This window comes from Rhipicephalus sanguineus, chromosome 2 (assembly GCF_013339695.2).
Source record: "Rhipicephalus sanguineus isolate Rsan-2018 chromosome 2, BIME_Rsan_1.4, whole genome shotgun sequence".
NCBI lineage: Eukaryota > Metazoa > Arthropoda > Arachnida > Ixodida > Ixodidae > Rhipicephalus > Rhipicephalus sanguineus.
Genome location: NC_051177.1, coordinates 231514727 through 231542703, shown reverse-complemented (window position 1 = coordinate 231542703; position 27977 = coordinate 231514727). Strand labels below are relative to the sequence as shown.

Below are 27977 nucleotides of genomic sequence, written 5' to 3'. Positions count from 1 at the left end.
TCACTGAGAACAGGGGCGATGCATGAGCCTATGCAGACTCCTTTCCGTTCAATAAAAAGCTTATCTTCGAAACTGATGAAGGTGAATATCATTCAAAACTTTAAAAACTCTAAAAACTTGTCTACAGTGATTCCACATGGGTTCTGAAACTTGAGAACACCGTATCTGTCAATGTAATTACCAATTTCGGCACACACATCATTCTGGGGTAACGAATAATGTAAATCCTTGACATCGACCGAAAAAGCACAAGCACCACTGGACAGTCATCCGTGAAAAAGACAGAAACGGTACTTGGGGTCCTTATGAGGAAGGGGTCGTCGATGTCAAGGATGCACAAGAACCTTTGCAGAAACACACCAACTTCTCGTTGCCAGGTTCCGCGCTCAGAAACGATCGCCCGGAACGGGCAAAGTTACTTGTGAGTCGTGGCGCTGAAGAAGGCTGAAAGGCTGGTTCATTTGCACGCCTTCGCGGATGGTGCCAATTTTGCAAGTCCTGCTTTTTCGCATAACTAAACAGCCCTTGTTTTCACCTTCGTAAGAACCACTCCTTTCACTTCGTTGAAGTTGCCGTCAATGGCCGCGTCTGCTTTTTCTTTGTACAGACCACGAGGCGCCACCACGAATCATCCTTCTTTGTCAGAGAGGAGCAGCTTCAGGCCGGCTTCTCGAAGGACAGCAACCGCTGAGCGGAGCTTTACAGTGTTGCCTTTTTTAACCTTCTGAGGCAGGCAGTCAACTCCTTCCCTAATACACCGGTCAACATCATCTGTCCTTGCTTTACCAGCAGCTGTTCTGACGAGGCCGAGTAGCTCCGTCTTGTCCAAAGCAGGATGCTCACAATATTTAGGCCCGAGCTCCGGGATTCAGGAATCTCCGAGTAACTTGACATGTTTACCTTGCTCTGGATACTGATGTCTGCTCCTTGGCAGTCGAACGACCAAGTTGCCCCAAAGGAAGTCGGCAGTCTGAGACGGCAGTCGGAAGTCTTCCAGAAACCTCTTCTGGGCACTAGGTAAAGGCAATTCATTGCGGTTCACAACCTGCAAGCAGTCCGTGTAGAAGCGAACCTGTCGGCATGCCTCTGACCGCAAGATGCGGCACAACCTTTTGACATGGCCTTCTGAAGGCATCAGAGCCCCGAAAAGACGGGAAACTTCCGGCGGCAGGTAGGAATGCTTGAGCCAGTAGGTGTAGGGACGAGCTCTAGAAGCCGCAGTGGCGAGCAGATTGATGCAAACGACAGAAGGACGCAAACACAAGAAAGACGTGAACAAAGAAAAAGAGACCGATGTAGAAGAAATGAACTGCAATAAGGTACGCATTTGGGCTGGTTGGTTTATGATTAACTGTAGAAACAGCGCTAAAAGACGGGACGAAGAAAGGACACAAACCACGGCGCTGACTAACAACCAAATGTGTTTTATTCTTCCAGTCTGCATATATATACTGCGCCACAATCTCAAGGAAACCAAAAGCAAAGAAACAAAGAAAAAAGATTAGCCTGCGCAGAGGCCAAAAAATCCTCAATCGGACGAGAAAGGTTAACTCCTTCAGAAGGAGGGAGATCGAGGGGAGGCTGACACATGCCTCTCCGCCGTGATAGATATGGTACGCTTCAGAAATGACCCGCGCCCGTTCATCATGGTACTTCGACAGGAAAATCGAATCTTTAAAAGATGGCTGGCAACCACATTCATTACGGTGAAGCGACAATTGACTATCTCTGGCTTGTTTACGGACGTTGTTCGCATGCTCGCGCATGCGGTCATAAGCGCACCGCCCCGTTTGACCAACATAGTAACGGCCGCAAGAAAGAGGTATCTTATACACAACACTATCACGACATTCAACGTACTTCCGGCGATGCTTCTTACTGCATATTTTCGTCTTGGTCTCTCGATTTACTTGGTGACACAGGTTACCAATGTTATTTTTGGCAAAAAAAACATGTATAAGATACCTCTTATACATGTTCTCGTAATCCGGCTAAATGGCGAACTGCAGGTGATCGGCCGATCTGCTTCAACTGCCGCCGTATGGGTCACGTCGCACGACATTGCAACAATCGTTGGTCTTCGCCTTTGAGAACCCGGTATGCCACTGCTAGCCCCGCCGACAGCTATCACCGTTCCCAGCCTTTCGAGCCATACAACGCCGATGCCACTGCTACGCCGCACAGCCGCTCGCCGTCGCCCCGAGGTCACCAGTCCCGTTGGCCGCCAGCGCGTCGCCCGTCGTCCCCGTCTCCTCTACGATGACGTCCGACCTCGCCGCTCAATGTTCGACAGTAAAACTAAGAGCTGCAGCTCTTAGAGGTGATGCTGCATATTCTAATTCCACCTCAAATTCTCTTCTCGTACTGCCGACACGACGCAATTTGATCGACGTTGACGTTGACGGCTTGACTGTTTCTGCACTTGTTGATACTGGGGCACATATTTCCGTGATTAGTGCTCGACTTCGTCGCCGCCTGAAGAGTGCTTACTCCGGTTCCTCCTGTTATTATTCGTGTCGCTGACGGAAGAAGTCCTGCCGTAATAGGAATGTGCACAGCTCGCATCACGATCGCCGATCACCACACATCTGTTGCCATGTCCGACGGATGGGGTAAACCCACAAAACACGTGTTATTGCATACGCCAGCCGCCTTCTCTCCTCATCTGAGCGGAACTATTCGATCACGGAGCGCGAATGTCTTGCGTTGGTCTGGGCTGTCGCAAAACTTCGCCCCTACTTGTATGGCCGTGAGTTCTCGGTTATTACCGACCACCACGCTCTCTGTTGGCTGTCATCGCTCGAGGACCCAACTGGTCGCCTTGGCCCAGTGTATGCCTTCGACGTAATCTGCAAATCGGGAAGGCTGCACCAAGACGCCGATTGTCTCGCGTCATCCGGTGGACCCTGCTAGCCTCGCTGATCATGACAATGCTTCTTGTGTACTCGCCATATCAGATTGGCACGACATCGGCGCAGAACAGCGTCGGGATGCAACCCTCAAGATGGTCATCCGCCAAGTTTCCTCGGGACGTTACGACCCTTCTCTTCGCCAGTATGTCCTACGCAATGACATTCTGTATCGCCGCGGCATGACGCCTGATGGTCCAGAACTTTTGTTAGTTATTCCCCGACACCTGCGTGCAACCCTTCTTCAACATCTGCATGAGGCTCCGACTGCGAGACACCCGGGCGTTTCACGCACCTATGACCGCGTGCGGCCGCGGTTCTTTTGGCCTGGCCTTTATGGTTCTGTGCGCCGATATGTCGCTGCTTGCGAGCACTGTCAGCGGCGCAAACGTCCTGCTCTTCCTCAGGCTGGCCTGCTTAAACCTAGTGTAGCGAAGCGTTCCTACTCAGTAATGGGTCGTCCTCTCGAGCGCCTTCCAGTGGGTCGTTCTCTTCTCTGAGAGCAGGCTCCTCGTGCAGAGAGTCGGCCCCGCTCTGACTGTCGCTGCCGTGCGCCGTTGCTGAGTGCCCGTTAGTAAACGTCTTGACAATTTGGTGGAGGTGCGTCGCACTAGTGACATTCCATCAGAGCCATTCTTCCGCGTCGGTCTCGTCAGGCAACAAATGGATTGCTGTCGCAACTGACTATGCGACCAGGTATGCCATAACACGTGCCTTGCCAACTAGGTGCGCTACAGACGTCGCGGAGTTTCTGCTAAATGACGTCATTCTTCGACACGGTGCTCCGCCCAGCTTCTTACGGATCGGGGCCGCTGCTTCCTCGCAAGAGTCATCGACGAAATCCTCCGTAGCTGCTCTACCGAACATCAAGTTACTACAGCCTACCATCCGCAGACTAACGGTCTTACCGAGCGCCTCAACCGACTCTCACGGATATGTTGTCAATGTGCGCCTCTGTGATTGGGACGCAACCATACCCTACGTTACTTTTGCCTATAATTCGTCGAGGCATGACACCGCCGGCTCTTCGCCGTTCTTTCTTCTGTACGGCCGCAATCCTATGTTCCCCTTGGAAACGCTCCTCCCTTCTGATACCGTCGTACCAAGCGTGTATGCTCAAGACGCCGCTTCTCGCGCCCGCGAGGCTCGCCGAGTCGCCCCCGCCAGGCTCTGTAATTCTCAGGTCTTACAAAAAGCGCGCTACGATAACCGGCACCGCGACGTCGACTACCCTCCTGAATCTCTTGTCCTACTCTGGACGCCGTACCGACGCGAAGGCTTGTGCGAGAAGCTTCTCCTTCGATACACGGGGCCCTACAAAGTTCTCCGCAATGTCACTGACGTTGACTACCTCATCACTCGCGTCCATCCGCTCTCGTCTTCTGCTACACCACCTACTGATGTCGTTAATGTGTCGCGCCTCAAACGCTACTACACTGACAATGCTGAATGACTTAGGAGGCGCCGTGACGGCGCTCCATCCGCCGGGGGTGATGTTACGAGGCATTGTGGATGAGCACGCCGTTTGAGACGAAGCGACAAGGAAGAAGCTGGAATGCCGCGCGAGATGCTGGCAGTCATTCGGTGGCACAGTTGCTCGTAAATATTGTAAATATACTCGCTGCTGTCTCTCTCGTGTATTCGTCATCCCCGTGACAATATGAACTGTCAATCACCTGTGGAGCATACTCGCATAGCGTGTGCCGTGGTATACGGGTATTTGCCACACGTGTCTGAAGGAAAGGGTTTGAATGCGTGCGTGAAAGGATTTTCACATTATTCATGTCATGACCAGACAGTCATATCCGACAAATACTTTTACTCTTCCCAGCTATTTTGGGTCTACACCAATTTAAGGAGGCTATCAAGAGAGCACCCAGATGTAGGCCGCTAGATAGATACCCACGTAGATAAAACAGCTCATAGTGACTTCGGTTCGCTACTAAATGCTTCGCATTTGCTTATAGAATGCATAGCATGTAATTGCAGAAATACTATACAATGCATGGCATAGCAATATTATACAATGCATGGCATGTAACCGCACAGGGCGTAACATATACATGTATAGGAAAAAAAAAGATAAGAGGGACAGGCGAGGCGCAATAAATATTGCGTTTTCAGCATACACTTCTGCATTGAGCAAAAGAGGTGCGGTTTTATTCCGGGGCACTTTTTTTTAATGTCTGAGATTATGAGAATAAGGCGAAAAGAAAATGAGAAGGGTGAATTTATGTGCGCCACAGTGCCAGTGCATGAATGCGTTGGCATCCATAAAACAAAACATACGTGGTCGGTGCATGACAATACGTAGTCCTCTTGTGAAAGCATACCAGCGGTATTCATAAAGTAACAGCCGTTAATTTGTGAAAAATATTCTTTTTACAGCATTCGGGTAGGCGTTCTCCGCCATGCCTCGGTGATTCCAAGACGCACGGTCAATCGGAAGCGATGTTTCTTTTTATTGAGGCGAAAGCGTTAGACGCCTCATCAAACGCGTCTCGCGTCGTCAGCGTCAATACGAGTGATGCAAAAAACCATCATCACGCCATGACGTCACCATATGACCCTCCCCATGACGTCGCTTGGTCAAAGGTAGGCCGATCAAGCAGGCAGGACAAAACCAGGTGAGGTAAAGAAACCTTGCTTGCAATGCCCCGATCGTGGAGGCCATGCAAATAGCTACGTCAGGTGCAGAAGGACTTCGGAGGGGGCGTGGCAGGATCAACACATCAACTGAGAAGAAAAAGACGGGGGCCTTCGAATCGTCTTAGGCAAATGCATAAAAGCGCTTCGGCGAACCACGGCTTAATTTGATTCGTGCGCATTGCTGCTGTAACTGGCATCTACAGTCGAACGTCAGTGCCCATGTAATGTAATAATAATTGTTGGGGTTGAACGTCCCAACACCACAACATAATTATGAGGGACGCCGTAGTGGAGGGCTCCAGAAATTTTGACCGCCTCGGTTTCTGTAACGTCTACCTAAATCTAAGTACACGGGCCTGAAGCATTTTCGCCTCCATCGAAAATGCAGCCGCCGCGGCTGCGATTCGTCCCCGTGACCTTCGGGTCAGCAGACGAGCCCCATATCAACCGCGGCGGGTGGCCACGTAACGTCACACTGCCCTTTAGCCGTCACACTGCTGCCTACATGCATAGAGCACTTGCGTAAAGGCGTCCAACAGCCTCGTAACATTCAGCTCAATGTCAAACAAAGCGGCACAACGCAATATTGGTTAGCACAGTGCGAGCGACGACAGGAACTTGAAAACCGCAAGCAATTCTGTGATAACTCAGCGAGAAAACTGTGTTTGTCAATCCGTCCCTCACGCACGACCAATTTCTGTACATACATAAACGTATTTGACTATATGAATATTCTTCACGGGGTTTCGAGCCTAGAGTCCCCGCTCCAAAGCCGAATGTCTTACGCACTTGGCTAAGCAGACACGCTTGCGAAACGTGAATATATATGCAGCATCTCAATGTGTGTATACTGGAAGTAAAAATAAAACTTAGCGCAGCTTGCACTAAATAGCGCAAGGCACGGCAGAGCCGATGGGCAGCTTCCCTTGTTCTGTCCAGAGTCATTGTCCAGGTTCATGATGATGATAATTTTCTATCTACAACACATGGCGAACCATAACAGCTCTGCCGTAAAACTCCGATAGCGCGTGTGTGCCACAGAAATTGGGCAAACCGTAAGCACAGTACCATCGCGGCTCAGAAAGTAAAAGACTTGCCACGAAGGCTTCGTTGAAGTATTTAGTGATGGCGCAATAAAAGCCCTGTATAGGTCAAGATGTAAACCACACATGGAGGATGAATGCGAAGTAAACTGGGGTTAAAAGCGCAGCAGGGACAGGAGCAAAGGGTGCACTCTTTCAACTGATTTCAGTAAAGCGAAGAGAAAAATGGAAAGCTTGTTGCCCATCGGTCGAGCAGGCTAACCTACCTCGAGCTCGACGAAGTCGCCGAGACCCTCCACGGTGTCCACATGCACTCTCGTCTGGCCGACGAGGAAGAGGTCCCGCCTTTTTTGCACAATGCCACGCACGCCCATGCTTCGGGAGAGCAGCCTCTGCATGGAAGAATTACGTGAATACAATGACAAAATATACACACACATAGTTAGGCGACATAACTTCTTTGCCATCACGCCTTAGTGATAAATGCTATTTTCGACAATTTTACAGGGCGCAATTTTTCTTTTTATTAATAGCGGGACGCAACAGAATGCCACGCATTCTGAGACAAAACGTAGTGGCACAACAGACATTCTAATACCGCTGGCCAGAAGGAGTGCCACGGCTAGATTTAACTGCTCAGCAGGCATGATACTTGTGGTGGACCTTAATGTTCGCTCGCTGCCACGCTGTCTTCTTTAGCAAAAGACGGCGCGTCCGACACGAACTCTCTCACGAAACAGCATAAATGATAATGGCTTCATGCGCTCGACCGAGCAACAGCTCACGGGGAGCAATAACGACGAGTATGAGTGACGTGTGCTGGGCGACAGTGTCTTCGCTCGCCCAGCAGATCGCGTTACACAATTTTCCATGACTTGAGCAACCTGGCTGCCCCACTCCATTTGGTTCCAGTAGAGCTTATTCTCCCACTCCAGCTGAACAGAGCGTCTAACTTCGGACCCGTCCAGAGAATGAAGGTAACAGGAGCAGACCTTTTGTGTGAATTAATCTTCTCTTGTCGAACAAAAGCCTGCAGATAATTTAACGTGGCTCAACACAGAAAGAGGCTTTTTTTCGTGAAGGCACGTAAACACGTCGAATACATGCCTTTTGTATGACGCGGATCGGGTGGCATTCAGCCTCTTGAAGCTCTTCACTGGAAAGCTCCCGAGACGAGATCGGCTCCCTTTGCAGCTTCTCTATGTATATTAGCGTCGACGCTGTGACTCGTACAAGTTTCATACCAGAAATAAAACTCTTATCCATGGGTGACTTCGTGTTGACAGCGTGTGTATGTGGGGGTGACACATTTCCATGTCCTGACAAAAGTGTTCTGCCACCTGAAAAGATCACCTTTCCATCTCGGTCCATGCCACAACAGCTTTGCCTGCCGTTACATGTATTCTTGGAGCCCTCTCGTCAGTTTGTCGGATTTTCTCTGCCTGTGTGGATGCGCCGCACGAAGGCTCCGTAAGCTTGTGGATTTCGACCACCGAGTCTCTGACGGTCTTTCCGTGCTTACAGTTTGATGTGTAGCGCAGTAATGACGAACGGTAACAAGTCATCCCAGTTATTCTTGCTGGACGCAACGTACATTGACAGCGTGTTAACCAGCGTCCGATTTGTTCGCTCGGTGAGGCCATTCATCCGCGGTTGCTAAGGTGCCGAGTGTCTCAGTTTCGAGCCGCCCGTACAGAGGAGTTTCTCGACAACGTCTGCCGTAAACTGACTTAATATGTCAGTTTTATGTCACTAATTATGACGCGAGGAGGTCCGTGACGCAGTATGATCGAATGTAGGAGCAAGGAGGAAACTTCTTCAAGGAACACTAAAGGCAAATAACAATTTATGTCAGAGTGAAAGCTCAACGTATGACAACTTCTAAAACGGCAATGTTATCAACAGCAGTGCCCTACTTACCGAGACATTAAGCTAAATGGATCAGAATCAGATCGATGGCGGTGAGGCAGTAGTGGTAAGGCCCGACCGGTGGAAGGGGGCCACTGATGTCGATGTGGACGTGTTGAAACCGTTGCGACAGCAGGAGGAATGCCCCGAGCGGTGATGTGCCGTGCCGGGTGATTTTGGCGCGCTGACATGGACTGCACGTGCGTGTCCAGGCGCCGCAATTCCGTTGCATTGAGGACCAAACATAGCGGTCAGTCACAAGGCGTGTAGAAGCGCGGATGCAGGGGTGACTGAGGTTGTGTAACTGGCTGAGAACGCTGCGGCGATGCGGCGAAGGGACTAATGGTCTCACTCGTCCGGTGGATATATCGCAGTAGAGAGTGTCCGTCGACCCAGGGACGGCGACTTGTTGGAGTTGAAGAGAGGAGCCATTTTCGAGGAGCTGCTGGAGTTCGGCGTCCGTTTTCTGACCGTTCGCGAGGGTGTCAGTCGTAACGGGTGGCAGCTCGACAGCAGAGACGCGCGAGAGTGCGTCGGCGACCACGTTATCCTTTCCGCTGATGTGTTGTATGTCGGTGGTAAACTAGGCGATAAAGGACAATTGGTTCTGCTGGACCGGTGGAAGTTTTTCTCGTCATTGGGAGACGGCGTAAGTGATAGGTTTGTGGTCAGTGTATATGCGCGGTGCAGTGCTGTGCCTCGACAATATAGCGAAAGTGTTGGACCGCTTCGTAGATGGCGAGAAGCTCTCTGTAGGAGGCGGCCATGTTGTATCCGCAGGGGCCGAAGTTTCGTCGGCGATGCCTGTTAGACGAGGGTGTTTTTGGGCTAGAGAGTTTCTTCCAAAAAAGGGCCAACGGGCACCAGTTTTGGCCCGCGCGCTGCATCAGGGAGGCTCCGACGGCGGTGCTAGAGGCATCCGTGAAAAGGCCCAAGGAATCGTCTGGCTTGGGATGCCAAAGTAGAGTGGCGTTGCAAAGGGCAGTTTTGCAGTCTTCGAACGCTTGAGTTAAAAGTGGTGTCCAAGTGACAGGGTGGTTGCCTCGTAGGCCAGCCAACGCGTCGTGAAGGGGGGCCCGATATGCGGCCGCTTTAGGCACGAAACGCCTGTAAAAGTTGAGCATGCCCATGAAACGGCGGCGGTCTTTCGCTGTGACAGGCCGTGCGTAGTTCTGAAGGGCCAAGATGCGGTCAGGCAAGGGTGTAGTCCTTTCTGAAGAAATTTGATGGCCAAGAAACGTGACGACGGGGGCGCCAAACGTGCTCTTCTGGACGTTTATGAGTAAGCCGTGGTCATGGAGACGTTGAAACAGTTTACGAAGGTGTTGGTGGTGAGCCTTTTCGTTGGGGGAGAAGACCAGGATGTCGTCTAGGTAGATGAAACAGAAGTCTAGGCCGCGGACGACGTCGTCGATGAAGCGTTGGAAGGTTTGTCCCGCATTGCGGGGGCCAAAGCTCATGAAACGAAATTCGAATACGCCGAAGGGCGTGATGATCGCGGTCTTCGGGACGTCATCTGGGTTCACAGGAATTTGTGTGTAGGCCTTTACCAAGTCAATAGTTGAGAATACGGTGCTGCCGTGTAAGCGGCGGGCAAAATACTGTATATGACGAACAGAGTACATGTCTGGAATGGTACGGGCGTTGGGGGCGCGATAATCTCCACAGGGGCGCCAGCCATCGGTCTTCTTCCGCACCAAATGAAGCGGTGAGGCGTAAGGCCTCTCCGAGCGGCGGGCAGCACCCTCGCGGAGCATCGCTTCAAACTCTGCTTTGGCGATTCGAAGGCGGTCCGGAGCTAGGCGGCGGGTGCGACAGGAGACCGGGGGGCCTGGAGTAGTACGGATGTAGTGCACGGTTGAGTGGCGTACCTCTCGGGGACGCCCGCTAGGTCGTGTCGGGTCAGGAAATTCTGCGAGGATGGCGTGGTATGGCGATTGATCTTTAACGGCGAAATCTTTAACGCTGGTCGCGGAGAGGCCTGTTGTGGCGTCGATAAGTCGGTCATGCCGGCAGTCAGGTATAACATGGTAGTACGCCAGGAAGTCGGACCCGATGATTGGCTCTGCGACGTCGGGCATGACGACATTCCATGGGAATGCACGGCGTAGGTTTTTGAGGGTGATGTTGAGGCGGAGCGCGCCGTAGGTCTTAATGCTTGAATGGCTCGCCGCACTTAGCTCGAACGACGTGCAAGGGCGCTTGTCGTGCAGGAAGGCTCGGGCAAAGCAGCAGATGTCAGAACCGCAGTCGATGAGGAACCTGCGCTTACTGACTTGTTCGGTGACAAAAATGCGACGGCCTCTAAGTTGGCAGCTCGCGGCCATCTCTGCGGGTTGCTGTTGAAGTTCTGGCTTGGGATGCGAAAGAAGACAACTGACTTGATTCCGGGAGCACTCACAGTTTGTCTTCTGAGGGCGGGAGTGTTCTTATCACACTGGCGCTCGGTTTAGTAGCGTCGACGCTGCGCGCAGGCGCAGAAGCGGCGCCGCACCGTCCCGCCACACTCCCATGCGACATTGACAACATCGCCAATCTTGACGAAGATGCTGAGTGATTTGTGCAACGAGCCGCGGAATAGCATGCCAACTGGCCCGCGTGAGCATCCAGAAACAACAGGGCGTCGATACACGGCGCTGCAACCTCCGCCACAGACAAGTCGTTCACCGATCGGGTGACCAGGTGTTAGTTTGGACCCGCGTGCGGTGCAATGGTCTTTCTGAAAAGCTTCTCAGTCGTTATTTCGGCCCTTACAAAGTCCTACGACGAGTGAGCGGCATCAACTACGACGTCCTTCCGGACGGAAGCCAGCCACCACAACGCCGACAGCCACGACCCGATATTGTGTATGCGGTGCGGTTAAAACCATGCCACACATTGTGACAATATGGTTTTCGGGACATTAGGTTTTCGTTTATGTTTGCAGTAAACTTAGCATCGAGGCGATGCTCATTCGGGAGGAGGGGCAATGCCACGCGCTTAAAGGGGCCATGACACCCAACTTTCGACCACAATCTGTGTTATGTGAATTAATCGTTGTGCATTCACAAATAAGCTGGCGAAATTTTAGCGCATTTGGTCGAGCACGTAATTTATAATCGAATATTTTTATAAACGCGCGAGTGGCCCGAGAGTCAGGCTACATTGGTGCACCCGCGAGCCGTGAAGTAACAAGCAGCCAGCTGTGCAAGCGTCTGCATTGCGGCGAACGATATTGTTCCGGGGTCAGCTGCACGTGATATCGAGATATTTTAGCTTTCTTCAGCTTCGCACTGAAATCAAAGGATTTGCAGCGGCTCAAACTTTGATAGAAGACGACGGCTCTGTTCTGTGCTGCACATGACGTCACACGCGCCATGACTAAATGGCGGTCGCCGGCGGTGGGCGGAGTTTACAGCCGGTGACTTCTAGTGCTTGTTTTGCACTGAAATATTCTTTTACGGCCCACTTTTGAAATTTGTATAGGGATAATAGACCCTCTACTTCCAATTTTCGCTGAAAACCACAAATCTTTGGGCGACCACGTCATGGCCTCTTTAATATGCTAGCGAGAAAGAGGCAGACGAAGAGGCAGTAGTCCTCGCACCAGTGCCTCCCGGTTCTTGGCCCATCCCCCTTTGTGGGTAAGCGCCACTAGTAAGAGGTCATCATCATCATCATCATCATCATCATCACCAGTGCCTTTGTTTCTGGCTGTGCTGTGGCGACCCCTTTTGGGACGATGGGACCTGGGCCTTGTATCGCCGCCTTGTAAACGTCGCCTTTGTTTTTTTTTTTTTTTGACCGCGACAATATAACAATAGTTGGGGTTTAATGTTCCAAACACGACATGATTATGAGAGACGCCGTAGTGGAGGGCTCCAGAAATTCCCACCACCTGGGATTCTTTGACGTGAAGCCACTTCCACGCCTGCGCAGTATGTGTAAACAGAAGCCGCCAAGCCACCACTTGGCGAACGCAGATTTTCTGTCTACTTCTTTAGTTTTTCCGCGGAGTAATGCCGGATAAGTTGGTATCTTTAGCTAATGATGCCATTGCAGAAGTATTAGCGTGGTCAAAAAGAAATTCCTTGAAAATTAACACAAAAGAGACTCAACCTATAAGTTTTCGCATAGACATACAGTTATTGAACTGACAACAAAGTTGTATCTTGATGCAAGGTTTGTGACCGGGCTAGTTGGTATTCCATATTGACGTGAACAGCGCGTGCAATACACAAGGACGAAGAACCGACGAGGACTAGCGCTGACTTCCAACTGAAGTTTATTAACACAAACATGGAAAAACAAGAACCAGTAGGCACACGTATTCACCGCTCATTTTAATTGTGCATGACGGCAGACATGGAGAGGGAACCAAGCAACAAAAAGAATAATAAGCAAAAACCACAAAACCGCGAAAAGACGTCAGGAGAAGACGTCATTCGGTCAGATAACCTAGACATACTCCGGTTGCTTCTCCTGACGTCTTTTCGCGGTTTTGTGGTTTTTGCTTATTAATTCTTTTTGTTTCTTGGTTCCCTCTCCATGTCTGCCGTCATGCACAATTCAAATGAGCGGTGAATACGTGTGCCTACTCGTTCTCGTTTTTCTATGTTTGTGTTAATAAATTTGAGTTGGAAGTCAGCGCTAGTCCTCGTCGGTTCTTCGTCCTTGTGTATTAAACGCGCTGTTCACGTCACTATGTATCTTGATAACGACATAAATATTGTTAGCGAGATCAAAGCTTTGGGTGTCACTTTCACAGAAACATTGTCGTGGAATAAGCATGTGCAAAATATTTGTAACCAGTTAAATTCCGCCACTGCATCGATTAACAAAAAACCGTCAAATATTACCAGAAAAAGCTAAACGTTTGGTATACAATGGATTATTTTTATCGACATTAAATTAGTGTCATTTTGTATGGTCTACTACATCCTTTGACAACTTGAAAAAACTAGGGTTATACCAAAAGCGCGCAATTCGTGCAATAGCCAACGTTTCGTATGCTACTCATATACTGCCCGTTATTTTGGAGCACTTAATATACTCAAAGTTAAATTCGTCTACGCATTCCGTTTTTCCTGTACATACCGTCTCGCCACGAGGACTAATAACACCGATTTCATCAGTTCGTTTCGCCTAAGAAGACCTCACTATTCATACGACACAAGAAGTCAGTATGCCTGGATCCAGCCATTATGCCGCACGAATTATGGCAGTCAGTCTGTATCGTACCAACTAGCTGCAACCTTAAACAAATATGCAAAATTGGCGGACCCTTAAGCTTCGCCTTTAAGAGTTGAACGCAATAGCGAAATCCGGCCCCTAGTGCGCACTTCAACCACTAAGTGCATACTTATTAATGTGTTTTGTTACACACACACACACACACACACACACACACACACACACACACACACACACACACACACACACACACACACACACACACACACACACACACACACGCGCGCGCGAATGGCACAGGTTTTCGATCTAAAGCAAGAGTCGCATGGCCTCTAAGATACACGCCGCGCGCTCGCCATCTCGGAGGCCATGAAGAGTCTCACAATGCCTCACAGATGGCAGCACATTATCTAGCGTTTGCTGTTTGCTTGTTGATATGTTTTCCGCTAGATGGACATAGTTGTCCATTTTTAGAGCTGTTTGAAAGCGTGTGTGTTTTTAGCGGCGATGGCTGCACTATCCCGGCCTCTTTCGACGTAGTGTGATGGTCTCCCAAATGCGCCTACAAATCGCCGAATGGGCTCGTTTTCGTCGTGACACCTGTCGAACAAAATGCGTTAAGGAGACTCCTTCCACTACATAGCATTTATGTAGTGTTTTTTTTTTCGAATTAGCTGCAAGTAACCTCGTGGCTTCGTCGTAGGACACCTGCTAGCCACGCGAACGTCCCGGGTTCGATCCTCAATGAAACCGAAATTGCTATTTTTTATTTTATTTGCTGCTTTCTCGATTTTTCGCTCACGGTCGATTTTTCGCTCACAACCAACGGTGCCGACACCGACAACGGAATTTCTGCGACACGAGCTCTCTAACGCTATCGCGTTAAAACATGGCATAGCCGCTGAGACGGCTTCAACACGCAGCGTTCGCTCATTCTTATCGGGTGTAGATTAGACTTTGTTTCTCACTAACATCTAGTCGTATTCATCAGTCGCAGAATGATACGTACGGTTTATCTGTTTGCGCATGGCGTTCTTTTTTTCACTGTGTGCATTTTGGCTTGCTCATTCTCTTTGGTAAAATGTTTAGTTCTTTTTATTGCGATAGCAATTATATGGACAGTCTCGGCTGGTTTTTCCCGTCGCCGTCGTCATGCTGCGTATATGTAATAATTAATATCTGGGGTTTAACGTCCCAAAACCACGATTTGATTATGAGAGACGCCGTAGTGGAGGGCTCCGGAAATTTCGACCACCTGGGGTTCTTTAACGTCCACCTAAATCTAAGTACACGGGCCTCAAACATTTTCGCCTCCATCGAAAATGCAGCCGCCACGTGCTGCGTATATGTATAAGTATGTATATATACATCAATATCCCAAAGAAAAATAAATCAGAAAAATGCTTCCGAAGCGCGGAATCGAACCAGCGACCTCTCAATTCGCAGCGCGGTGCGCTAAGCACTACTCCACAAAGCGTACATCCCTCAGGTAGATAACGGCGAGCGTTATATACACACCCTTTACCGTTTGCAGTCCTCCGAGACGGAGGCGCTTATAAGCGTTTCTTCATTACCAGCGAGATGGCGCTAGGAGCGCGAAGGGCGCACTTAAAGGCGTCGGCCAGCTCTCTCGCTTCTTCGGGAGAACCTTGCCCTTCTGCTGTCTGCTCGCGCGGGCGCTCGAACAAGCTACCGCAGTGTTCATGATTCTCAGCAGATGGAGCTACGTGGTAGCTCTCACCGCGCGTCGCGTACGTGTAGCTAAAAGCGTTTCAGATGTCGTGCACGTAACGTACGTGTACTTTTCACGTTTGCGTATGAGAAGTCCCTACGTACGTGATATTAAAACTGTCTAGTAGCTGCCGGGTAGTGATGGACGCACGGTAGTCGCAGCGCGTCCATCACGGGCCGCTTTTCTTGCTATCGCATTCATTGCTTCGCCCTTGCGGCGAAACTGTGACTTTTTTTTTCATATGAATTTTTTGTACTTTGCGTTCAAGATGTAATTTTTTCACCTATAGCACTTATTATCATGGTCCACATTATAAACCGAGGCTATAACATTTTGCATACTAGAGAAAAGTGCTCAATGTTGGTAACTCTTATCTGTTTAGATTTCGTTCAAATGAATGTGATGTCTCATGTCGTTTACCAATGATTACAGTACGTCTTTAACGTTTTTATGTTCTCTTGTAATACTGATTTATTCCCTTTGCAGTTTTTTGTTGGATTATTTATCAACTTCTTTTGTACACGTAACATTACCTTCAATTCTGACGTGCTTTTTTTATAATTCTTACGAATGTGTATCACTACGTATAATGATGCATAAAGACCAAGTCCTCTCATGTTTTTCCTAGTTTTTGCTACATTTGCCTCTTCCTGTCAAAGTGCATTCAAATCAAATGTTTTATTTCCAGCAAAATCATTTCTTTTGCCATTGCTCATTTTTGCTGCTGGACTTTCTGGGGGGCCGGAGCTTTGGCAAGCCGCAGTATTGCGGCTTTTTTTCCGTTACCCCCATATTTCTCTGCGAGAAATAAAAGTTGATTGATTGATATTTCTTCCTTTCTCTGCCTTTTTCTACAGCTTGTTCTTCTTTAATCCTTCTTTCCTTATCTGTCCTCCTAACGCTCACATCCCTCCTTCTCAACGTCACTACTCTTTCCCATCCCATGCTGTGGTATAGTGTACATGGTTATGCTATGGCTTCATCCTTTCCTTCCCCCTCACTTCCCTTGCCATATTTTACTGTGAACAGTTATGCTATCCTAGCAGCTGCTTGGCACAGTTTGCTGTCCACGGACCGAGCAGCTCCGCTGTCAGATTCCCGTATCGGAAATGGCCGATCGCCGACCAGCCCACCATGGAGATAGCATCAGTTACTGGGTACCGGCGCACCCTCGGTGCGCCCATTGTGGAACGCCTCTGAAATCGATGGAATCCTTTACCACCACGTCATATTTTCTTGAACAAACGCTGCATTTATGGGCCGTATCTACGCGACAGGAGGCTTGTCTTCATTGAGAACAGTGATAATGCCGGCGAGACAAACTTCGTGGAAGAATCCAGTCTTTACTCAGTATATCTTAATTCTTACGAATGACGCCATAGAGACCGAAAGACAGGACGTGTCAGGCAACACGTCATTCGCGAGGCGTCATTTATAGCAAAAAACCACCTAGCCCAAGAGTATGTACTCCATCACTCTTTTAAAAAATGGAGTGACCCTCTCTTCTTTAAGGGAGAAACGGCGATGTCCCCAATGGTCGCCTTCAAATGGAGGAACTTTCCTCTCTTTTCAATGGAGAAACCGTCAAAATTAACATGGCTGACGCCAAGCCAGTGAAGCGAGCAATAGATTTAGGCCTAGCGAGTGCATCGATTCTCGACTGATAAAGAGTATGCGGCACTGGCAATCACAAAAAATGGTCCCGCTGAGCCTAATATCGAACGCTATGACAATAAAATCGAGCAGACAAACCTGTAGTGATGAAAACCTCGCGAAACGGAACGACGGAACTCGTACGTTTCGCTCGGCAGCGAGACGGCGTTCACTTTAAAAGAGACGGATACTGCAAAGGGCCTCTCATCCGGAGACTGTACGTTAGGCTTGCTGTCTTTATTTGTCGAAGCGTCACACGGTGTAGCGACGTTATCCACATGTTTGTGCCTCCAAAATGTACATTCTGTAGCATCAAAACAATCCCGGCGCAGCAGAGCATAGTTTCGATAGATAGATGTTCAACTTCATATAAGTAGGTGGAGCTGTGAGAGCGCCGCGGCCGTGAATTAGGTGGTAGCTGGCGCCATGTAGAGGGAGGAGGGCGCTGTGAGCGCTGGATGGTGACGGACGCACGCCGCATCGGCTCCGCAGATTTCCTTCAATTTCTGCGGGCCACCACCACCATACCCCTGAAATCCGGGCTTATCGTCACCACCAAGTTCTACGCTTCACCTAGACACCGCCCTCGTCCAGGTGGGCCCAGCTTCTGGAACTTGAAGGACATTTTTCACTCCCGGCTGCAAGGCGCCTCGCTGGGGGAGCCCGTCGGGGCGGCTCCCGGCCCTGCGATGGCGGCTGCCAACGTGGTTACGGGCTATGACCCTGCCTCAACGCAAGTACTGTCGATGGAGATTCCATCCCCCGAACAAGCTATGCCCTCAGAGGCTATGCCCTCAGAAGACGAATATCTCGAGGATATGGTGAGAATATGGAAACGCAAGCAAGCGCAATCCGAGTCTGCGTCCCAGCAACAGCGAGGAGCCGCAGCTGGTTGCCATCCCCCAGTTGTGCAAGGAACGCCGGCGTGCCGACCCGCCGGTGGTGCGCCCACCCAAATGGCCCACCTCTGCTTCCTCCTCGCTGCCGGCGAGGCAACACAAGTGGCGTCCGCGTCAGACGCCCCGCCTCTCTCGAGATGACTACATCGTGGCCGTGAAACCTCGCGTTCCCTGCGAGCTACGCACATGTGTCCCGGCCGATCGCGCGGGCGACGCGATCCGGAACTACCTGGGCGATCGCTCCACCACGCTAGTTCAAGTGTGGCCGATCTGGGAGCAAAAAAGAAAAATTGGGCAGATCCCACGTACCGCGGGAGTCCATGTTATGCGAAGCATGCGGCGGCAAGGGGACTGTGGCGTAATTTGTTTTTACTAAGTAACACGTCACAAAAGGACGCTAAAGATTTGTATAAATTTTATACGCACTCATATATGTTTAAAAGCCTATATGTGTTATATAACCAGTTGTCTACGGATGGGTAACGCTGCCAATGGCAACGTGGGTATTACCAACACCAGAAGCGGTAAGCTGATATGTAGTGCTTATACTTGTCCCGAGAACGCACGCACGTTTCACGAACCCGTGAGCATGTGTGGAAGAAGTTCTTGACAGTTGTTGAACAAGGGCGTCATCACCATGATCAGTGAGCACCAGCAGCTGGTCATGACTTGTTATAGGATCCGGTCGTGACCATGGTGACGAGGGGTCCATGTGTAGTGAAGTAAGTGGTATAGTAGAGCTGTTGGAAATCGTGGATGCCTCGGTCATTTCGTCGACAAATTGCCTGTCGATAGAGCCGGCGACATGTCGGAACCTGAAGCCACCCTTCGCGTTGGTGAGGTATAGGCTGTCGAGGCTGGTAGGCCAGGATAGTGCTACGTAGACCAACATCAGTGGATGGTGCTTGTCGTATTCGTAGACTACCTGGGCGTATGTGGCCTACGTAGCCTAGTCTACAAAGCGGCTGTCCATCAATCTGGCATCATCCTCCGTCAGCATTAGGCCATCGCCCAGCCTCGTAAGAAATGAAGAGGACACTGCGTCGTTCAAGCGGACGAAGTGCACTTTACGGTGCGGTGATGTGGATGTCATATGCAACTTTCGCTAATGTATTCGTCCGGGGTCGATCAATGCTTCAATATAGCTTGCTGAATCAGGAATACAAACGTAATGTTTATTAGACTGCTATAAAAGTGGAGCCAACACTGGAACCACAGACGTTTATCTGATATGACACCTGTATCGTAGGAGTACACATCGTAGGAGTATCATGTGGTGTTTATTGCTTTCTTGTAAAATTAGATAGCAAGCACCACAACCACGATTGACATTGCACAGATATTGCGCCTGCGTAGGCTGTTTTTCCAAACCAGTTGGTAGACATGGCATGGCTCAGTGGTAGAATGCCTGATTGCCACGCAGAATGCTTGGATTCGATTCCTGCTGGGATCCTAATTTTCATTCTTTCCATTCGTTGAGTCAACGCTGCCGATGTTCGTTTTCCTTAACGCTCTAGCATTTAAGTTACCATTGTCTGTTCTCGCCGTTCCTGGGTAGATATAAACTGTCGATCACCTGTGGCGCATACCCGTACACCTCGGCCCGTGGTAAACGGGTATGTGCCACACGTGTCTAGTGGAAAGGGTTTGACGACGTACACGACAGGATTTTCACGTTATTCATGTCACGTCCCGACAATCATATTCGTCAAATCCTCTTACCCTCCCATGCCAATTTTGGTCTACACCAAGTTAAGGAGGCGATCATGAGAGCACCCAGACGTAGGCGGCTAGATAGATAGATAGATAGATAGATAGATAGATAGATAGATAGATAGATAGATAGATAGATAGATAGATAGATAGATAGATAGATAGATAGATAGATAGATAGATAGATAGATACGTAGATAGAAACGCTCAAAGTGCCAGAGGTTCCCTAAGAAATGCTTCGCATTTAATATCTTGGTCTTCAGCACTACCATGCTGCCTATGGCTCCAAAACTCCTCGGGGACTCCCAGCTGCAAGTGGGGGGTCAACAGCTGCCCGTCCGAGGCCACGCCAAGGCATCAGGGGATACGTGCAGGGGTGTGATCACCATCAACCCTGCTGAAACCCCGGAGAAAATCAAATCGGAACTGTACTGGCCTCGAGGAACCATCCTCGCGGTCCGAAAACTCGGAGAGTCCGCGGCGGCGGTGGTGAATTTCGAGGGCACGAAGTTGCCCCGCTTCCTCTTCTACCACTGCGTGGCGACGTATATCCGCCCTTACAAGAAACCCGTCCCGGCTTGCACTAGGTGCGGCACCATCGACCGCCAGAGTGCCCTCACCCCACTCCAACGCAATGTGCCAAGTGTGGGATCCCCGACCCCGAGGGCCTCACTGATCACGATTGCCACCCCAAGTGCCTCCTCTGCCACGGCGCCCACGAGACTGGGACCAGTGGCTGCGCGGCCAAATATCGGAAGCCCAAGCCACCCTCGACATCTCAAGGGACCACTTCATCTTCGTCACAACCGAACGAAGGCACCCGCATGCATCAGACGGGTCCATCACAACCGGCCAACACTCAGGCATTCCCACCGCTCACCGCACCGGCGGCGGTACCTCAGGTGAGCAGTTGGGCAGGGGTTGCTGCTTCCCAGCCTCTTTCACCCCCCGCTCTCGATGCTCCCTCCCCCGAGCTTGCGACCCTTCGCCAGCAAGTTGCGGAACTTCAAAAGCAAAATGCACTACTAACTAAACAACTCTCACTCTTAACTAAACAACTTGCACCCCAACAACAGCGCACTGCCAAGCCACTCGGTACTGCCACCCCTGTCCAGGCGGCTACACCGGCTACCTCAAAGCCTAGCCCTCGCGCTACGTGCACTCCGAATAACCCCCCAGCTCCAGTGGCTGACGAACCTACTCCGGCAGCTCCGGCAGTTTCTGGGGCACCTCAGGCTCCCTTGCCTACTAACCCAACTCAGCCCAGCGAGGACCGCGTCCCGCGCATAGAGGAACGCCTTACGCGCGTCGAAGCCTCGATCAATCACCTCATTACTAACTTCTCTGTCCAACGCATAGTAGTAGAGGTCACTCAAGATATTCAAGCTTGGGCGATCACTCAGTTTCAACCGAAAGCATCGCGTTCCCGCTCTTCTTCGGTGAACAGTGCGGGTTCAGCTCCTCGACGTCGTCGTAAAGTGGCTACCACCACCTTGCCGCCAGACAATCCGGCCTCCGTACCCCTACCTACCTCTCAAGGCTCTGAGCGGGACATGGAGGACCAAATCTAAAACCTACGATATTCACGATGGCTACCAACCGTACATCCCTTTCAAATTTGCCTTCGAAATTTGAGATCATACAGTGGAACCCTAGAGGATTCGGGAACAGGCGAAAGCGCTCGCACCTTTCTCTCTTCCTCCACTCCCTTGGCTCTCAGCCGGCCATCTTGGCACTCCAAGAATCTGGCGCGACTCCAACTCTTTCTGGATACTGCTCCTATATGGGAGGCACTACCGCATGCCTCCTAGTGCATAAGGCGTACACGGCGATACAGATCGACCTCGATCTGGATCTCCCATACGACTACTGTATGGTATCAGTGCTGCCTCAACAGAGAGGCCAACCATCAATACATATCTTAAACGTGTACTGTCCCCCTCGTCTTGCGGGGGCCTCGTTTGCACATCTGTTTCATCGGGCGCTGCGTACGGCGGCCCGTCAACCCCTGGTGATTGTTGGGGACTTCAACGCCCCCAGCCCTCACTGGGGTTACCACTAGGAGAAGGCCCGGGACAGAGAGCTTAAGGAGCTTATCTCCTCGCTTAGCCTCACGCTGCTTACCGATCCGGCACAGCCCACGCGTTCCAGCAATTCGGTCACACGTGACACATTTCCCGACCTCTCCCTCACTCGTAACATCCGCGATGCTACGTGGGAAAATTTGGGCGAGACTTTAGGCAGCGACCATTTTATGATCCGCAATTGCTTCACGCCGCGGCAGAAAATGCGCCAACACCGTGGCCAGGCCCGCCTCACAGATTGGACCAAATTCAGAATGCAACCATTTCCCGCGATCCCCGACTCGGCGAATACGCGGAGTGGGCGTCATACGTCCTCCATACGCAGCGAGCGAACACTCGCACCCTCACGACCTCCAATTTGACTCCTGCAATTGATCCACACCTCCTACACCTCTGGGACGCTCGCCGCGGGCTTATAAAGCGCTGGAAGCGTAACAAACTCAATCGAAAACTTCGCGCTCGCATCGAGGCGCTCACTGCAGAGGCGGCGGCATACTGTGCGCAGCTTGCCGATTCAAACTGGACCGACACCTGCACGAAGGTGGCAAACCAAATGAGTTCTAAGAGTATGTGGCGACTCTTTCGTAGCCTTCTGGATCCCTCCACCACCCGGGGAAAAACGCAACGCCAGCTCCGCCGCGCTCTGCATGCCCTACCAGGGCACTACAGATCAACTCTCGCAAGAACTTTGTGACCGATACATCAGTCGCACGGTTGATCCCGCAGGCCCAGAATATGCGTATTCCGGGGCCCCTAAAGCCGATCTCGACGCCCCACACACGCTTTCCGATCTACGAGCTGCACTGGTTAAAATGCGATGGGGCACGGCCCCTGGACTGGACGGCATCACAGTGTCGCTCCTGGCCAACCTTCCCGACCAGGCACACCTCTCGCTACTCCACCTGGTCAATTCGATATGGGACGGCTCCCCGCTCCCATTGGAATGGAAAACATCGCTCGTTACATTCATACCTAAATCGGGCAAGCCGGTAAGCATCGAGGCACTGAGACCCATCTCACTTACCTCCTGCGCCGGCAAGCTTATGGAAAGTATGGTACGCGAACGCCTTTCCGTCTACCTGGAGGCCAGGGGGACCTTTGCCGACACGATGTTTGGTTTTCGCCCGCATCTGTCGGCGCAGGACGTCCTGCTTCAGCTTCAACACGATATTATACACCCGACCACTATGCGCCGCAACGATAAAGCCGTACTAGCTCTCGATCTTCGAGGGGCGTTCGACAATGTCAGACACAGTAGTATTCTTTCTAACCTATCTACCACAAACTGTGGACAGAAGGCATTCAACTACATTCGCGCATTTCTATCTCATCGCGCCGCCTTCATCCGCCTTGAGTCTACCGAACACGGCCCATACCAATTAGGCACACGGGGTACACCGCAAGGGGCAGTCCTGTCACCCCTACTCTTTAACCTGGCCATGAAGAACCTCCCCTCCCTTCTGCGCGAGGTCGAGGGAATACACCACGCACTATAAGCTAAGGATATCACAATTTGGACTAACGCTGGCTCCCCAGCGCAAATCGAAGAACGCCTGCAAAAGGCTGCCCTTCTGGTGGACACCTACGCTGCTTCATGCGCGCCTGGAGTGCTCTCCAGCTAAATCGGCTCTTCTCTCGGTCTCCCGCTTACCGCCACCAAAGATTTTTCTTCCGTCCGGTCTCATCCCGTCAGTCGAAAACATACGAATTCTTGGGCTTCACCTCACATCATCCTTGGATCCCAAGGGCACAATAGCAGGCCTCCGACGCACCAGCGAACAAGTGAGCCTTATGATACGGCGTGTCTCTACCAGGCGCGGTGGCCTCCGCGGGACCCAGTCTCTGCGGTAGGCCCACGCGTTTGTGACTAGCCGCGTCCTCTACGCCTCGCCTTATCTTCGCCTGCGTCGTCACCACGAGCGCCAACTGGACGTCCTCCTCCGTTCAGTCCACAAACGCGCGCTAGACCTTCCCATTGCCACCTCCAACAGCCGATTTGCGGCATTGGGGGTGCACAACTCCTTTGCAGAGCTGCGGGAAGCTCATCGCGTTAGTCAAATCAACCGTCTGTCGCAGACGCCTTCAGGGCGGCGTCTGCTACACAGGCTTGGCCTGAACGCGATATCTGATGAGGACATTCTTACACCGATACCGGAACTCTGGCGTCACAAACTATGGGTGGAACCACTGCCCCGCAACATGTCCCCTGAGCTACATCCCGGCCGTAGACTAGCACGCTCCGCGGCCCTTCAGGCGCGACACTCCGATCGTCCTGGCGTTTTCTACGTGGACGTCTCGGGCACCTCCCCCTCGGGTCACTTCACGGCCGCCGTGATCACAGAGGGAAAACACGTCGATGGCCTCTCATTTAGAGGCGACACTGTAACGCAAGCTGAGGAGGTTGCCATTGCTTTGGCCGCCTCGCATCCCACCTCACGCACCATCCTGACGGACTCGCGCTCGGCCTGTTCTCGCTACCTTCAGGGTTCAATCGCCCCGCTGGCGGCTCGCCTGCTTCGGGCAGCCTCTTGGCGCTTTAACCCTCACCCCATTCGCATAGTATGGACCCCAGGCCACTCGGGCCTGCCCGGCAACGAGGCGGCGAATGCCGCTGCCCGCGCTTCTCGCACCCGGGCCGTTGCCCCTCCATGTCCCGAGACGGAATCTGGCAATACGAATTTGACGCGCGTCCGCGAAATTTTGGCTTATTACCGTGCTTCGCGCCGCCTCTACTCAGATCCCGCACGAGGTCTGGAGAAGGCGGACGAATGACTGCTACGCCGCCTCCAGACGAACACCTATCTCAGTCCGGCGGTCGCCAGGCACTTTTTGCGGGAAATCAATGGCACCTGCTCGACCTGTCAGGTCCTCGTCGACACCTATCACGTCGTAGCTTCGTGCCCCTCCAACCCACTTCCCTTCTCATCCCCCTTCCCCATCCCAACTAGAGAGGCTTGGGAGGAGTACCTGCTCAGCTGCTACACCTTAGATGCTCAACGCTCCTTGGTGACGCGCGCTCGGGCAGCGGCCAGCTCCATTGGTGTCCCGGAATAGGGTCTGGCCACTCAAGCATGCAGTGCCTCACACTGCAACTCTTTGGTTAATTTTCACTAATAAAAATGTTTTCACCACCACCACCTAGAGGGAATAAAGAATATTAAAAAAAAGTTGTTTCTGACTGAGGCGGCCTACGTTGATACTGCACACGGCATTTCGGGAAGGTAGGCCCATTCATGGATTACTCAAGAACACCAGAAAGTTGATAGAGCTGTTAATAATACGCACACGTTTACTAGGCAGACATATAGTACACACAATGAATTCAATACATACACAATTCATTCGCAAGTATAAAACCTATAACATGAACAATTCACTACAGACGCATACGTACAGACGTTTACACATACCCCTAAATGAAGCGCTGGCCCTTATATAGTCGCTGAATTACAGTGGACCATGTTAGCACAAGCGATGCGTCATTTTTCTTCAACTCTACGATTTCATGGCTGCGGCACAATAAACTGGCATTTAGCATAGCGCGGGAAGACACACGGACAAAGAAGAAGAACGATACGAACACAAGCGCTAACTTTCAACAACGAAAATTTTATTTCAAGATCGGTCATATATACACACATGAAATCACGCGACAGTAGTGAGATATTTTCGTTTACAACTGATAGCACATGGAAAATGGCGTTCAGTCTTATTCGTCATGCAGCAGTTTAAACATGGCAATCAACCTTAACTACCGGGCATGCGCAAATATTCAATTTCTTTGGTGGATAATGACATTGACACCTTGCTGATACAGTGGTCGCCGGCGGAAAGGATGCGATCTGTCTCTATTATCAGTCTTACAGGCTCTGATTTACTTCTTGAAAGAATCGCAGTATTCTCTAGTACCGGGTAGAGCACTGCGCGGGCTCGGGCCTACCCGAAAACCCGGGCCCGGCCCGGCCCGTGGGCCGGGCCGGGCCGGGTAAAGTAACTTTCACGGCGGGCCCGGGCCGGGCTCGGGCCTGAAGCTCCGGGCATAGGGCCGGGCCCGGGTTTAAGGTGACGGGCTCGGTTCGGGCAGGGCTTGAACTTTGCTCAGTTCCTAAAGGGGCACTAAAGTGAAACATGCAGTGAATCGGTTTAGACTGATAAACTGTACTCTGAGAACTCGAATGTCATTATCTTAATCATCATAAGCTTATTAATAAAGGAGAAAGTCAAGGTCAAAGTTACATTTTGAAATTTCGCCATGTAAACTCCGCGTGCGACGTCACGGATTTCAAACTGTATTTGTCGTATTTTGCGGACTTTGGCTCAAAGAAATTTCCTAAAACTTGGTATGTTAGGTCTATGGCCCCGTCAGAGGTCAATGTATTTCATTTCTACCGATTAGGAACTACGCAGGCCCCTGTGGACACTGTCGGAATCTATGACGTCACGGCGCCTGCTGCGCGAACTTCAAGGTGGCGTCGCCACCCGCATTTTATTTTTGTGCGTTTTATCGCTTACCAAGAGCCTTGTCGTAGCGAGCGCCGTCATTTTGCAATTGTAAAAGAGCAAGTTACTGATTATAGTAAAATCATTCTTCTCTTCAATGTCTCTAAGTTTGTTCCACATACCTTGTGCATACATATATGTTTCACATTTTATCTCGGAAAAAAACTGCTTTTTTATGTGTGGCCAAGCTATTTGAAGAAGTTTTATGAGGGACAAGTACTAAACATTTTCCGCTCCTTGCATTTGGGGCTACTTGACTTATCTGAAACAGGCGAGCTAGAATAAATAGACCAGACGCTTATATGGTTAACAAATCGCTATGCTGTGCTTTATTTGCAGTCGCTATTATTTTATATCACAAATGTTATTCTGTAATCGCAGTATTAAATGTAATATAATAAATTTATAACTCGCAAGATCGCAACTCTGTGATCGCAAGAGCGATCACAGAGCTCCAAAACAGGGAAACGTTCTTGAAAGTTCCAGCCCTCCACTTAAACGAAAGAACTGCACGGAGTCTCGTTGTGTATAATTCCTATAAAGACATTCTTTTTCCTTGGTTCCGTCATGACTCCCAGTGGTCATGTGACGCGAGATAGATGCGCACAGCCTGCTTTGCGTGTCCACATTGTTAACGTCTGAGCTTTGGTCTTGCTCCGCTATATAGGGGGTTTCAAACTGACCTCAGCTAACGGGCCCCATTCACGAAAATTTACTCCCGCAGGGAAAAGGACAGTGACGAAGATAACAGGGAGGGGGGTTAGGTCGTACCAAATGTCAGCTAACGCTGTCATTTGAAAGACCTTTTCCATATCTTCTATATGGGTCATTTCTGAAGGGTATTCGGAGGCAGAATTCCAACAACATATGGATACCTATCTCCAAAATGACTAAAATCTGGACGCCAATTCTGAAATGTAGTTTTGTTTAACGGTTATGTATCAACACATGGTCGCTGCAGGGGGTACGCGCCTCACGAAAAAAAAAATACTTTAGCCCTGTCCTGACTGTGTAGGTTAAGAACGTACTTATAAAGAAAGAAAATGGGACGAAGACAGACATGTGCGGGCTACGTGTTGAGGCCCCTTTGCTATATAGTGCGAGAGCTACATGATACTGCCGCAACAGCGTTGAAACGTGCAGGAATGGCATAGGCCCATTAAGCAAGGCGTGGGGTAAAGTATATTCGCTTGACGAAATATCTGGCTTGAAAAACGACAATTACCAATTCCGGCCGGGGTGATATCGCTTTATCTCGAACCATATGCATCCAATGAGTAAGTAAGCTTATTCGCGTCTTTATTACCACACTGGTAACGAACCCCGAAAATTGATCGAAATCGCTTCGTCCACTTCATGCTCGTTTTACCCGGGTAGCCCAATGACCACCTTCTACCAGTACAACATCGTTAAGAAGGCATACACCGTTATAATATGGACACAAAAGAGCACGGTGCAAACCATGCATAACATACGCTGCTGGAAACTTCAAGGAGAAGCCCTCAAAGAGTTCTACAGATGACATTTAAGAGTGGCGCGACGTTCGAGAACAAGAGAAATGAAAGGGTGAGCTGGACAGCTATGTTCATTCTACAGAGGCCCACGAAGGTATTCTAAATTTGCTCCAGTGGTGGAAGTTAAGAACAAGGACTGCCGACGCCTTAGAATTCGCAAGGTGGATGTGCACCCCTGCGGCTAACGCAATCAGTGCGAGA

At 50.6% G+C, this 27977-nt stretch overlaps 1 protein-coding gene across 4 annotated transcripts in view; it reads right to left on the bottom strand.

The window, feature by feature from the left end:
- LOC119384163 (uncharacterized) overlaps positions 1 to 27977 on the bottom strand; it is a 386807-nt gene that overhangs the window by 19678 nt on the left and 339152 nt on the right. For all 4 annotated transcript variants that reach the window (XM_049412787.1, XM_049412788.1, XM_049412789.1 and 1 more), the window contains exon 4: positions 6868 to 6993. In XM_049412787.1, coding sequence (XP_049268744.1) covers positions 6868 to 6993 — 126 coding nt within the window. The remainder of the gene's footprint in view (positions 1 to 6867; positions 6994 to 27977) is intronic.